The 15,212-nt window shown below is 44.9% G+C and overlaps 1 protein-coding gene across 7 annotated transcripts in view; it reads right to left on the bottom strand.

Moving 5' to 3' along the window:
- The window catches only part of scml2 (Scm polycomb group protein like 2), a 120,612-nt gene that overhangs the window by 26,938 nt on the left and 78,462 nt on the right, over positions 1–15,212 (bottom strand). For all 7 annotated transcript variants that reach the window (XM_052014738.1, XM_052014739.1, XM_052014740.1 and 4 more), the window contains one exon: positions 523–767. In XM_052014738.1, the coding sequence (XP_051870698.1) occupies positions 523–767 (245 nt within the window). The remainder of the gene's footprint in view (positions 1–522; positions 768–15,212) is intronic.

The raw sequence follows: 15,212 nt of genomic DNA, 5'->3' as shown, positions 1-15,212 counted from the left end.
CAAAGTGGCCTTGAGAAGATGGTAGTAAACTTAGTTAAACCACTGTGATCTTTCTGGTTGAGCAAACCCACAGATAAATGCAGAAATTAGGATGTTATCATCAGAGATACTCTGCACCTCCACTAACTTTGCTACATTAGGGTATCATTGGCAGACAGCATGAAAATATGAAAAGTCTTGACTTCATTGCTCTTACCAAACAATTACTCACCGAATGATATATACACACACACATATACAGGCAAATGAATTTATAATGGTGTGATCAATTTTAATTACTGGCAAACCTTGTCTCTGGTACTGAAGAAATTAATTGTACAAATATGAAATATCATTCCTTCCAATCCATTTAGCAAAATAAGTTTTATAAAATCCAAATAAATTATTCACAATCCTGTACAGCCATGTACCAAATAACTATGAATGCACAAAAGAACTTTCTGTCTCTTACAACATACTTTGGATTTTGTGTATTACATTTATAAATATTTGAGGAATATAAGTAGAGGTGTTTGGACAAACCTTCAGTCCAGGCTTTGCTCCTCTTTTAGCTGGTTTGATTGGATCAGCACTGGAAACAGATTTAGGTGAATTAATTTGTAATGGTATGGCCTTTTTTGAAGCTGACTGCCCAGGTCGTTTTCCTCTTATGCTTTTACGGCCTTTCTGTTGTGGCACTTCATCAGGGTTCTGTGGTGACTGCATAGTCCTTTTAGTCAATCTGGAAGGAGTTGATGGAGTTGCAGGAATACTCTTTGGAATAGAAACTGTGAATAAGCAGAACACTTAAAATGCAGAATACCTTAACTTGTCAAAAACACTTGTCCATAAGAAACAAATCAGTCCATATTTTTCCTTCACAATCTTGCAAGATCATTCATTTCATCCTTTTTTTGAATGCTATTGTCAGCCTGACCTCACCTCCTAGTCAGAAGTCATGGGTTCAAACTTCATCCAGAGATACAAGTATAATCTAGACTGACATTTTAATGTTGCACAGCTGGATATAAAAGATCTTAAGAACAGGGGATTTCTGGTATTTTGGAAAAAGTTTATACCTCAACCACAGCAATGCAACAGAGTATCAGAAATAGTCATTAAAATTCAATAAAACATTTCTCATTGTTGCTTGTAGAATCTTGTGCATGAGCATAATGCCCTCTATCTATACTGTGGCTGTTTTTTTAAAAATTAGTTAATTGGTTGCTCAGCATATTCAGACATCCCAAAGTCAGAAAAGGGAAGTTATTTCATAATTAGGAAATAAAATGGGACCTGAAGGACCTTTCAACTGCCATTTTCGTTAAGTAAGGTAACTGCAGGCAATCTATGCAAACCTAATTCAATATTTGTTTTAGAGTTCATACCACAGCCTCACACAGGGATGCCAATTTTAATCTTATTTGATTGATCTAATTGAATTCTCAGTTCAATCATTCCTAATGAATAATATTACATGAACAAAAATTAACTTACATCAAATTCCATTTACTTATTTTATACAAAAGCAAATTCCTTTTTGGTACTAACAGCTCAATTTAAACTGATGTTAAATTGTTAAAAGCCAACCTATCCTTGTTCACTATTGAATAAGACAATTTCCATTCATAATTTTATTTCATAACTTTATTTCAGAAGAAATCATCTTCTAGGGTCTGATAACCTCATTCACTGATGGTCACTTCACTCATTATCAAGACTACAGCCTTTATGATCTTTCATGCCCACATCATTGATGTGGCATGATGATACTGCTGACAAAGGCAGTAAATGCTGGCAAGAGTCAGGTGGTCAAATTTGCTCAGAGGGGATTAAGTTAATCTGAAATATTAACCATATCTTCTTCCCTGTGCAAAGCTGCCTAGCCCAAGTGTTTTCAGCAATTTATCTCTAATATTATAATCAAAGAACTTTACAACCATTAGGAGGGCATTTTGAAATGACCCAGAAAGACCTGCCCAACTATGATCACCTCTGCTGTTCCCAATGACTCTGCAATAGTTTCCCATTGAAGCATATAGCCACTTTCCTCTTGAAAATTACTTGTAGAATTTACTCCTTCTGCACTTTCAGGCAGAACATGCTAAAACATAACTCACTGTGCAAGATCATTGTTAATCATCTCCCTTCTTCTCATAGAACAATACAGCACAATACAGGCCCTTCCACCCACCATGTTGTGCCACCCTTCAAACCACACCTAAGACTATCTAACCCCATCCTCCCACATATCCCTCTATCTTAAATTCCTCCATATGCTTATCTAACAATCTCTTGAACTTGTCCAATGTATCAGCCTCCACCACCACCCCAGGCAGCGCATTCCATGTACCAACCACTCTCTGGGTAAAAAACCTCCCTCTGACGTCTCCCTTGAACTTCCCACCCATTACCTTAGATCCACGTCCTCCTGTTTTGAGCACTGAGGCCCTGGGAAAGAGGCACTGGCTGTCCAGTCTATCTATTCCTCTCAATATTTTGTATACCTCTATCATGTCTCCCCTCATCCTCCTTCTCTCCAATGAGTAAAGCCCTAGCTCCTTTAGTCCCTCCTCATAATCCATACTCTCTAATCCAGGCAGCATCCTGGTAAATCTCCTCTGCACCCTTTCCAACGCCTCCACATCCCTCCTATAATGAGGCAAACAGAACTGGACACAGTACTCTAAGTGTGGCCTAACCAGAGTTTTGTAAAGCTGCGTCATCACTTCGCAGCTCTTAAACTCAATCCCCTGATTTATGAAAGCTAACATCCCATAAGCTTTCTTAACTACCCTATCTACCTGTGAGGTGACTTTCGGCGATCTGTGGATATGAACCCCCAGATCCCTCTGCTCCTCCACACTGCCCAGAATCCTGCCATTTACCTTGTACTCCGCCTTGGAGTTTGTCCTTCCAAAGTGTACTACCTCACACTTCTCTGGATTGAACTCCATCTGCCACTTGTCAGCCCAGCTCTGCATCCTATCAATATCCCTCTGCAAGCCTCGACAGCCCTCTACACTATCCACAACACCACCAAACTTTGTGTCATCTGCAAACTTGCTAACCCAGCCTTCCACCCCCTCATCTAAGTCGTTAATAAATATCACAAAAAGTAGAGGTCCCAGAACTGATCCCTGTGGGACACCACTAGTCACAGCCCTCCAATCCGAATGCACTCCCTCCACCACAACCCTCTGCTTTCTACTGCACTACCCTCATCAATCTTCCTGGTCACTTCCTCAAAGAACCCTATCAGGCTTGTGAGGCAAGATCTTCCCTTCACAAAGCCATGCTGGCTGTCCCTAATCAGTCCATGATTCTCTAAATGCTCGTAGATCCTATCTCATAGAATCCTTTCTAACAGCTTACCCACCACAGACGCAAGGCTCACCGGCGTGTAATTCCCTTGACTATCCGTACTACCTTTTTCGAATAAGGGGACAACGTTCGCCACCCTCCAATCCTCCGGTACCATCCCCGTGGACAATGAGGACTCAAAGATCCTAACCAACGGTTCAGCGGTCTCCTCCCTCGCCTCACGAAGCAGCCTGGGGAATGTTCCGTCAGGACCCGGGGAGTTATCTGTCCTAATATTTTCTAACAAGTCCAACACATCCTCTCTCTTAATATCTACATACTCTAGAACATGACCCTCACCAACACTGTCCTCAGCATCATCAAGACCCCTCTCCTTGGTGAATACTGAAGAGAAGTATTCATTGAGAACCTCACCCACTTCCACAGCTTCCAGGCACATCCTCCCACCTTTGTCTTTAATTGGACCTACCTTTACCCTAGCCATCCTTCTGCTCTTTACGTACGAGAAAAAAGCCTTGGGATTCTATTTAACCCTACTCGCCAAAGCCTTTTCATGTCCCCTTCTCGCTTTCCTCAGCCCTTTCTTAAGTTCTTTCCTTGCTACTCTATATTCCTCACGTGCCCTGTCCAATCCTTGCTGCTTACACCTTAAGTATGCTCCCTTCTTCTTCCCAACTAGTTGTTCCACCTCTCTCGTCACCCACGGTTCCTTCACCCTACCATTCCTCCTCTGCCTCACTGGGACAAATTTATTCCTAACACCCTGTGAAAGATCCCTGAACATCGACCACATCTCCATAGTACATTTCCCTTCAAAAATGTCATCCCAATTTACACTCCCAAGTTCTCGCCTTATAGTCTCATAATTCGCCTTTCCCCAATGCCCGTCCTCTTTGCTCCTATCCTTGTCTATGACAATTCTAAAGGTTATGGAGCAATGGTCACTGTCCCCCAAATGCTCACCCACTGATAGATCTGTCACCTGTCCCGGTTCATTACCTAAAACTAGATCTAGTATAGCATTCCCTCTAGTCGGCCTGTCAACATACTATGTCAGTAATCCGTTCTGGCCACACTTAAAAAACTGCACCCCGTCTAAACCCTTGGCACTAAGTAGGTGCCAATCAATATTTGGAAAGTTGAAGTCTCCCATTACAATAACCCTGTTATTTTCGCATCTTTCCAAAAACTGCCTCCCAATCTGCTCCTCAGTATCCCTACTGCTACCGGGGGGCCTATAGAATACTCCCAGGAGGGTAACTGCCCCTTTCTTCTTCCTAACTTCCACCCATATTGACTATAGAGAGGATCCTTCTACATTATCTACCCGTTTTGCAGCTGTAACAGTGTCCCTGACCAGTACCGCCACCCCTCCTCCTCTTCTCCCCCCCCCCCTCCATGCCTCTTAAAACACTGAAAACCAGGAATATTCAATATCCATTCCTGCCCTGATGTTGGCCATGTCTCTGTAATAGCCACAATATCATAGTCCCATGTACTTATCCAAGCTCTCAGTTCATCTCCCTTATTCCTGATGCTTCTCGCATTTAAGTAAATGCACTTTAGCCCATCTACCTTACTACTTTTATAGCCTGTATTCTGCTTCTCCTTCCTCAAAGCCTCGCTACCTGTCAGATCTGACTTTTCCCCATCCCCTTCTTCCTCTGACCTACTCCTCCGGTTCCCTTCCCCCTCGCAATCTAGTTTAAACCCTCCTGAACCACCCTAGCAAACCTGGCCGCAAGGATATTGGCCCCCCTCAGGTTTGGGTGTATTTGTTAACATATTTGTTAAATCACAATACAAAATTGCTTTTAAAGATACTATGGAGTTTGCCTTTTTCCATGTCTTATATGTGTGAAACCAAAAATTTCAGCCAGTGGTACTTTGCTTTTTGAGCTATCCTCTTCTTCAATGATTTGTAATAAAGCTGGACTTCCTCAGGTGTATGCAATTTTGTGATCAAGTTAGGGTTCAACTCCACAATATTTATTAGGTAACAGCTACCAACCTAAGCAATGGGACAAAAATCCTTAAAGGTATGGAATGCATAAACAAACAATAAACTTGAAGAATGCAGAGTACAATGGTGGAGTACTTCATTATATGATTGGCTATCCTTTCATCTTTGGAAGAGCCACTCTCCCATAAATTTTCCGTAAAATAGCTTTGTAGATGGTATAGCAATCCAATATCATCCTTATGAAGCAGAGATTACAATGACAGGACTCCTTTTACATGCCTTTGTAGGAATTGCAAGTTCAGGCTTAAAAATGCCATAACACTTACGTTATGTTCATTTTTTCAACCTTCAAGAGCTGACTTCTCGCATTTAAATTGCATACAGTTAAAATTCACAAGGAACTCTCAAATCAATATGATTTGCTGAAGTTCAATTGCAGCAGCAATGACAAGCCCTATCCTGAATCACATAATATGGGTTGATACTTCAGTGCATTACTGAGATAATGGAGTATACTGGAAATACGGTAATACAAGAGGAGAAAAAAATCTGGTTTAACAGAGTCCAAAGTAACAAAAACTAAAGCTATATGAAAAAGGAATATATATTATTTTTCCTACAATAGGAATTGTGTCAACGTTTCACATATAAATCTAACTTTGAACACCAAGTTCAGTAAGCCAGGTCCACAAATAAGCCAAGTACAATTTTATGAAATAAATGCTGGAGAGAATTCTTAGTAAGAATACTTATCAAGATCAATCTACTGACTCTAGGTCTTCAGGCAACGATAAATTTGAGGTGGATGGAATTTTGTGAAGGGTATCAAGGGAAGACAATCATGTGGAATTAGATCATAGATCAAACATGTTCTCATTCAGTGGTGGAACAGGTTCAAAAAGCTAAATGGCCTACGCCTTCAAAGTAATATATTTTATTGTTTGTATCAATCCAATTTATGAACCCATCTCTAACAAGACTGAGCCACCAGTAAAGCTTTGAAATTTCAGGATTTTAAAGCTAACTATTAATTACGTGTCAAACCCAAGAAATGTGCATTACAATGAATCCCTTTGAAATTTCATCAGTAGTCCCTATACGCAAAAGGTGAATGTTGATTATTTAAATGGCATGCTACACAAGTGCAAAAACATGGGAAAAAAATTGAGGTTCTGACCTTCCAGAAACTGGAATCAAACAGTTCATTCAGCATGAAATACTTTGAAGGAGTTTGTAAATTTTCTCCCTAGTCTAGATGTAATTACCTTGCACTTGAGAATCAGCTTTTCAATATCCATTTATACACTATACCCTGAAACTGATATACAGACATTGGACAAACTATGCTATACTGTCCATCCTGGTGTCCATTGCTATATATTAATAAAATATAGATGGTGAATCTCACTTAAAATATCCTTAAAACTTATAAACTTGGAATTTTTTTTTTACAAGATATTCCCAGCATTTAACAAATGCAATAAAATACACCAGGAACACACTGCAGAATGGAAGAATCACCAAGGTGAGGAGTTTCATCAAAAACATTCTTTTGTAGCGGCCCGTACTTACAGAACTCGAACCATCATCGGCGGCTGCGGGCGGATGCGCGATAGCACGTCACGAGCTAACTGTGGGGTGGGCCTTCCAGCAGGATCCTGATGTCACGTCCACCGGCGAGGCTCTCTGGTATCTTTATGCATGCTCGCGTTTTGCTTCACACAGTGAAGTGTTCTCCGATTCAGCCACAGCATCTCCGAGTTTTCCTTTTGGGAACGCGTCATGTTCGGCTACATTTGGTGACCCCAACGCTTCCAGACAGGATCTGGAACCCACGACATGAATTCCAACGACTCGCACAACGCAGTCTCGCTCAAGCTCCCGACTTTCTGGGCTGCTCAGCCCCACGTCTGGTTTGAGCAGGCTGAGGCCCAGTTCAGCATCAGAGGCATTACAGCCAACGCCACACGGTATCACTACGTGGTCAGCACACTCGACCAAGACACAGCAGGCCAGATCATCGACTTCCTGCACCAACCACCAACGGAGGACAGGTACGCTAGCATCAAGGCGCTCCTAATCCGTACTTTCGGACTCTCTCGCCGCGAGCGACCCGCGCAGACTTGAACCCAGAGCGGACATACTGTAGCAGAGTAAGCAGCGGGGAGTGGCTTCCCATCTACCTAACCACGACCGCGCAGCCCAAGGCCAAAACCCCACAACCGAAGCCACCGAGACCTGCAGGGGACAAGGATGAAGGTTCGGACCGATGGTGCTTTTACCATCAGAGATGGGGGTCAAACGCACACCGCTGCCACCCACCATGTGCCTTCCCAGGAAACGCTAGGGCCAGCCGTCGCTAGTGGCTTCGATGGCTGGCCATCGAGACAGCCTCCTATTCCTCTGGGACCGACGCTCCGGGCGACGTTTCCTGGTGGACACCGGGGCCGAAATCAGCATTCTTCGCCCCTCCAACATGGACACCCGTGACGCGGCCCCAGGCCCTGACCTCACCACCGCAAATGGCACCACCATCTGAACATACGGCACGCGCACCACCCCACTGCGTTTCAGACCCAGCTCCTTCATCTGGACCTTCACAGTAGCAGCGATATCGTGGCCGTTACTAGGGGCAGATTTCCTACGGGCCAACAGCCTCCCGGTCGACCTGAAGAGCTGGCGTTTGGTCCACGCCAAGACCTTCCAGCTCGGAGAAGCCCACTTCCCGGCCCTCCACCTGGACTCAGTCACACTTTCGGGCGATGAGTTCGCCAGGGTGCTGGAGGATTTCCCCTCCATCATCACCCCGCAGTTCTCCACTACCGCTCCCAAGCACAGCATGCAACACCATGTTCCCACACAGGGACCACCGCTGCATGCCCGAGCCCGTAAGCTCCCACCCGACAAGCTCCACCTCGCCAAGAAGGAGTTTCGGAAGATGGAGGAGATGGGGATCATCCGTCGCTTGGACAGCCCGTGGGCATCTCCGCTACACATGGTACCCAAGTCCGCAGGAGAGTGGAGACCCTGCGGGGACTACAGGAGACTCAATGAAGCCACAACTGCCGACCAGTACCCGGTGCCTCACATCCAAGATTTCACGGCAAACCTGCACGGAGCAGCCATCTTTTCGAAAATCAACCTGGTCCGGGGGTATATCAGATCCCTGTACACCCCAACGATGTGCCCAAGACAACCCTCATCACCCCCTTCGGGTTGTTCGAATTCCTAAGGATGCCTTTCAGCCTCAAGAACGCCGCCCAGACTTTCCAGAGGCTTATGGACTCCGTAGGGCGAGGCCTGGATTTCGTCTTCATCTACCTAGTTTATATCCTGGTGGCCAGCAAGTCACGCCAAGAGCACGTGGCACATTTGCGCCAACTCTGCCGGCACCTGAGTGACCACGGACTGGCAATCAACCCAGCAAAGTGCCAATTCGGGCTGACGGAAATCGACTTCTTGGGCCACAGGGTCAGCCAGCATGGTGCCGCCCCACTACCGGACAAAGTCCAGGCCATCCTCCAGTTCCCCAGACCCAGCACAGTCAAGGGCCTGCAAGAATTTGTGGGGATGGTAAATTTCTATCATGGGTTCGTGCCGGCGGCGGCGCGCACCATGAGGCCTTTGTTCGGTTTGATGGCCGGCAAAGCCAAAGAGGTGGCACGGGACGCAGAGTCCACGGAGGCTTTTGAGCGGACTAAAGAAGTGTTGGCGAAAGCGACCCTCCTGGTACACCCGAGAATCGACATGCCCATGGCGCTCATAGTCGACGCTTCCGACACAGCGGTCGGCGGAGTCCTGGAGCAGCTCGTCGAGGGCCAGTGGCGACCGCTCGCCTTTTTCAGCTGGCACCTGCGACCACCGGAGGTTAAGTACAGCGCTTTCGATGGAGTTGCTAGTGCTCCACCTGGCTATTCTGCACTTCCGGTATTTCCTCGAAGGAAGGAATTTCACCATATATACAGACCACAAGCCCCTCACCTTCGCCCTTGCAAAAGTATCGGACCCATGGTCGGCTCGGCAGCAGGGGCACCTCTCCTTTATTTTGGAGTTTACCACGGATGCCCACCACATCGCAGGGAAGAACAACGTGGTCACCGACACGCTGTCCCACCCCCACATCCACTCAGTGACCACCTCATCCCCAGGGGTCGACTACACAGCGCTGGCACAGGTGCAACAGGCGGACACAAAGATCCCGGCCTACCGCACCGCCGTTTCGGGACTCCAGTTGGAGGACGTTCCCTTTGGCCCAACTGCGGTTCGGCTCCTGTGCAACACATCTACCAGCAGACCCTGTGGTACCAGCAGCATGGAGGCGACGAGTTTTCGACACGCTACATGGCCTGGCCCACCCATCCATCTATCAAATTGGTAGCGGACAAATTCGTTTGGCACAGTTTGCGCTAGCAGGTTGGACACTGGGCCAGGACCTGCATACACTGCCAGACCGCCAAAGTCCAGCGGCACATGAAGGCCCCCCTCCAGCAGTTCCAGCCGACGCTCGGGAGGTTTCAGCACATCGACGTGGACATCGTCGGCCCCCTGCCCATCTCCCAGGGTGCCAGTATATCTTTACCATGGTCGACAGGTTCACCAGACGGCCGGAGGCCGTGCTACTAACAGACACGTCCACCGAATCCTGCGCCAGGACGCTCATCACAAACTGGATCGCCAGGTTCGGACTCCCAGTGGACATCACCTCTAACAGGGGCACAGTTCACGTCAGGCCTGTGGATAGCACTGGCGTAGCTCTTGGGCACCCGGTTACATCACACCATGGCGTACCATCCCCAGTCTAACGGTTTGGTAGAGTGGTTCCACAGGCATCTCAAATCAGCCCTGATGACGCGCCTCAGGGGGCCCAATTGGACAGACGAGCTCCCCTGGGTTTTACTGGGCATCCGCACAGCCCCCGAGGAGGACCTAGGCACCTCCTCAGCGGAGTTAGTCTACAGCACTCCCCTGACGGTCCCAGGTGAGTTCGTGCCAGAGGTCCAAGGTCCAGCAGGGACAACAGAAGTGCTGACGAGGCTACAGGATAAGGTAGGGACCTTGGCACCGGTTCCCATCTCCAGACATGGCACTACACTGTCTTTTATCCCTAAGGACCTCCGGGACTGTGAGTACGTTTTCATCCGCAGGGGCATGCACGTCACTGCTGCAGAGGCTGTACAAGGGACCCTTCAGGGTGCTCTGACACAATGGATCTACGTGTGTCGTGGAGGTAGGTGGCCGCGAAGAGACCTTTACGGTGGCCCACCTCAAACCGGCGCATTTGGACATTGAACAGCCGGTGAAGGTACCCTCACCATGCCGATGGGGCAGGCCACCCAAGAGGGACACACAAACTGGGGGTCCCACACCCCCGATGGACACTTCTTGGTGGGGGGGGGGGGGGGGGGTGCGGTGTAGCGGCCTGTACTTATGGGACTAGAACCGCCATCGGCGGACGCACTGCAGTGCGTTGTGAGCTAACCGCAGGGCGGGCCTTCCAGTGGGATCCTGACATCACGTCCGCCGGAGAGGCTCTCGGGTATCTTTGTGTGTGTGTGCGCGTTTTGCTTCACACAGTGAAGTGTGCTCCGATTCAGCCACAACGTCTCTGAGTCTTTCAGGAACGCGTCGCATTCGGCTACACTTTATTATATCTGCCTGCACAAAGTGCAATGGCAAAAGTGGTTTTAAGCATCCTCTACCATGCAGTTTCACCTCATCACCTGTGCATGACAGATGAAACGGAATGCATTCTTTCTATCAATATGGCATAATGAAATATACTATTCTTAATAAACAAGAGTAAGGTGGAATTGGTACAAATGAACTATGAGAACAAAGAGATTAATTGGTAGCACTAAGTCTAGCTTTTGAATTCATCTGTCTGCTTGGGAGATGGTGAAAGTGGGAGAAGAAAGGGTGGAAAGAAGGAATTATTAGTTTTAGTTCAGTTTTATTGGAAAACGGGTTTATGTCAGACCTATTACTGACGAGAGTGAAAAAATATAATGCAAGGTTCTGCTAAACTTCAAGAAAACTCAACTGTTATTCATTGTTACTTGAATAATTAGGAAGAAAAATGAGAAAGGCTTGCAAAATGAAACTGATGCAATCCACATGGTCCTTAGACCTGTTGTAAGTTTCCAATTGAGCTAGATGCCTACCACTGGGACTTTTGATTGAATAATCTCTAAGGAGAAAACCTTAATTTACGAATGCAGAGGACAAGATGAGCAATTAGAACCATAGAAAAACAACAGCACAGAAAACAGGCCATTCTGCCCTTCTAGTCTGTGCCGAAACATTATTCGGCTAGGCCCATTTACCTGCCCCCAACCGATACCCCTCCACACCTCTCTCATCCATGTATCTATCCAATTTACTCTTAAAAGTTAAGGGTGAGCCCACATTTACCACATCAGATGGCAGCCCATTCCACACTCCCACCACTCTTTGAGTGAAGAAGTTCCCTCTGATGTTCCCCCTAAACCTTTCCCCTTTCACCTAATTGGCAATTGTTTATTTGGGTTGCACAGCCACCTAGCAGGTAGGGCTGTTGCCTCACACCTCCAGAGATTTGGGTTCAATTCAGACCTTGGATGCTGTTGACAAGTTGTTGTGTGGAGCTCACATGCTCTCCCTGTGACCACATGGGCTTCTCCCAGATGTGTCAGTTTTCTTCCATATCATAAAGAAACAACTAGCTACAGTAAACTACCCCTAATAAGGGTGGGTGGTAGGAGGAAGTGATGGGTCAGTGAGGAAGAATAGGCTACAGGGAAATAAGGGGGCAGTGGGACTGATGGGTGTGCTCTGAGAGCCAGCATTGACACACTGCGCCAAATTGTCTCCTGTGCTAAAAGGAAGGATATTTGCATGCACCAGTCTGCATTAAGCATTTGGTCTTTTATGAGTGAAAGACAATGAAAATGGTAAGGAATCCCAGTATTCATATGGATTTACATAGCAAAGCAGCTTTCCATAAATATTTTATAAACATTCAATATAAAATAATTGAAATGTGTTCATAATTTTACATCATACACAAAAGAACAGTTTTTCTTGAAGAGACCCCAAAAGCTACATTGCTAAAATGCAGGGGAAAAAAAAGATCTTTTACATTTCATGACTTTTCATACTCAATTAAAGTTAAGAAAATTTTGCATTTCAAGCCAAATAAGCTATGGGAATAATTGCAAAATTACTATAAAACCTGGAGCCTTTACCTTACTTGAGACCAACTCAATGGCATGCAAAGTTGGACATGAACTGCTATTAGACAACTTTCAGGTTCCACCTTTATTTTGATGTTAGACTTTACATTAATAAGCCTTACAGCTTATCCAGGCAGAATTTCCCTATTTTTAAAAGAGATATGGAAGATTGTTCCAAAATCCAGTATGTGAATTTGTTCCTCCTCACGTTTTAAGCAGAAGAATCCACACAATGAATCAAGACATAAGGCAGTTAATTTTGAGTATGCTGAAATGGTAACATCATAAAGCAAGAAAGAATCTTTAAATCTTTTGGAGATGTATTCCAGTTTTGACCTGAACCCTCTGCTTATCAAGGAGATAAAAAGTGTCAAAGAAAATGTGACATCTTTGTCAACATAGCATTCTTAGTCTAGCACTCAATTATCTAGTTTATGCGTTGTTATCCACAAGATGATTTAAGCTCTGACTCTCTAATAAAGGCTACCGGGTTATCAGACAGATACATATACTCTTGGTAATCTTCCACACAAAAAACGTTTTTTGCAAGATTTATTGGACAGTGGAAGAGCTGAAAATGACAGGTTATCTGGAGTGATTTAGGCAGATACAACTGCACAAAACAGTTCATTATTCACCTTTGCAACTACAACAAGTAGTATTCCTATTATTGAATCTGTCTGCAGGTCAGGTTGGAGCAGCTGACTGAACTCTAAAATTCTCTGCTGTGAAGTAGAGATATTGAAACCAGGTCAGTAGAGATGCCTGGAGAGATCTTTCATGCTTCCTAAATTAAGGTCCTGGAGTATCAGATATTTAGGAAATCTCTTGGGTGTAATTGCAACCATTTTTCTTCCACCAGAAGCAGCATTGCAAGACTTCTGGCAACCCATTCTTTTCCTGCAACTATCTTAGATTACAACAATCTGTCTTGAGGCACAAATCCCACTGGGGATTCCAACTATGAAATATTGCACTGGTGCCAAGAAACCTCACTGGTCACAAACCATCCTCCTCAGAACTTGCAATAAAGTAAATTAATTACTTCTTTACTGAAATAAACCCATGATTTACTCAATTTCCTCAAAGATCATTTTTATATAAAGTATTTTGAGTCAGGTTTATTTCTTAGTGCTAAGATATTTAAAAACTTGAATGTATGCACAGATATAACTGTCCCAATTGTTATGAAAATCATTCTTAAATAATAGCTTATAAATGACAAAAGAGAAACTAATTGGAATATTTGGATGCATACATTCAAACATGGCTGCTACAGTACAGGACTTGTAAATTGATTGTCCTGGATTAATAATCTGGAGATATGAAACCCATCTGTTTCACCAATACCTTTCAAAAGCAGGAAATATGCTGAATTTATCTGGCGTTACCTATAAGCAATTCCAAGCCCACGTGGTTGACTTAACAGCCTTCTGAATTATTCTAGCAATACACAAATACAGTAAAACTCCAATAATCCGCTATCCAATTGTTAGAAATCCCAATAGTTAAAAACATCTGGCTCACCATGGTCCTCTCCCCATAGTCACTTTAAACTCACTGGGGCCTGTTCCCACACTCACTTTAAACATGCCAGGCCCCATTCCCTGTTAGTACAAATATCAAAATTTATGACTGCCATCTGTCCAGTTATATACAGTAAAACTCTGATAATCCAGTACCCTTGGTTGTGCCAGATTTAGTAGACCCACCATCTCACCTGGTTCACAGGAACATTTATTATTCGCTTTTAATATATATAAAAAAATAGCTCATTAAAAGTGTGTTGATGTACAAGTAGGCATAATATGCAACAGTCTGAAAGATCTTCCAGTCTAGCACTACCAAGGGTGATGGATTATCAGAGCTTTACTGTATATAACTGGACAGATGTCAGACATCAATCTTGGTATTTGTACAAACAGAGGCATGCCCAGCTAAACCTGTAGGGTCCTCTATGTTCAGAGACCTATAAGAATAAAAGAGCTGATTCAAACACTATTTAAACTTGATAAAGGTCATCACAATCATAGCTTTTAGCCATTATCCCACCAGGCAATTCCATTGTGAAGTGTTCGGCCCCACCGGGATGACACAGAAGTCATGGAATGAAGTCAGGTGCAGCGGTCTTGTAAGTCCTCAAACTGTATTCCAGTTTTATGCCATGACAGATTTGTGGCCAGCTAGACTCCTCCCACAATTCCACCACATCTAAAATATCATAAGACCAGATCTCTCTCACTCTACCACTGTCAGGAAATCAAGTGAGATTCAATTTGGCGTAGAAGACCAGAAGGAACACCAATCAGGCATAAAAATGAAATTCTACTCAGTGTAGCCTCAAAGCAGGATAAGATGCATGCTAAACAGTAATAGGAGCATACTGAGTGAAGGAACAACACAGGATTATATTAAACTCTGCATATCCAGTAATCAGTGATAAAGATCAACCAAAATAATAACAGGAGAGTTTATGAACATCCACATGCCTAAAGAAAGGTCCAGCAAACGAGTGCCATACAAGATGAACACCTAGAGCATGGGATCAGGCCATCGGCCTATCACATCCAAGCTGATCCATCCATATTAATTCCATCTTCCAGCACCTGGTCCATAGCCCTCCATGCTTGGGCAATTCAAGTGCTCATCTAGATACCTCTTAAAAGCTGTCAGCAACTCTGCTTGAACCAGTGTGTGCCAGGAACTCACCATCCTCTAGGTGAAAAAGCTCCCCC

Source organism: Pristis pectinata, chromosome 4, assembly GCF_009764475.1.
Source record: "Pristis pectinata isolate sPriPec2 chromosome 4, sPriPec2.1.pri, whole genome shotgun sequence".
Taxonomy (NCBI): Eukaryota; Metazoa; Chordata; class Chondrichthyes; order Rhinopristiformes; family Pristidae; genus Pristis; species Pristis pectinata.
The sequence above is the reverse complement of the archived record's forward strand: the minus strand, read 5'-3'. Positions and strand labels throughout refer to the sequence as shown.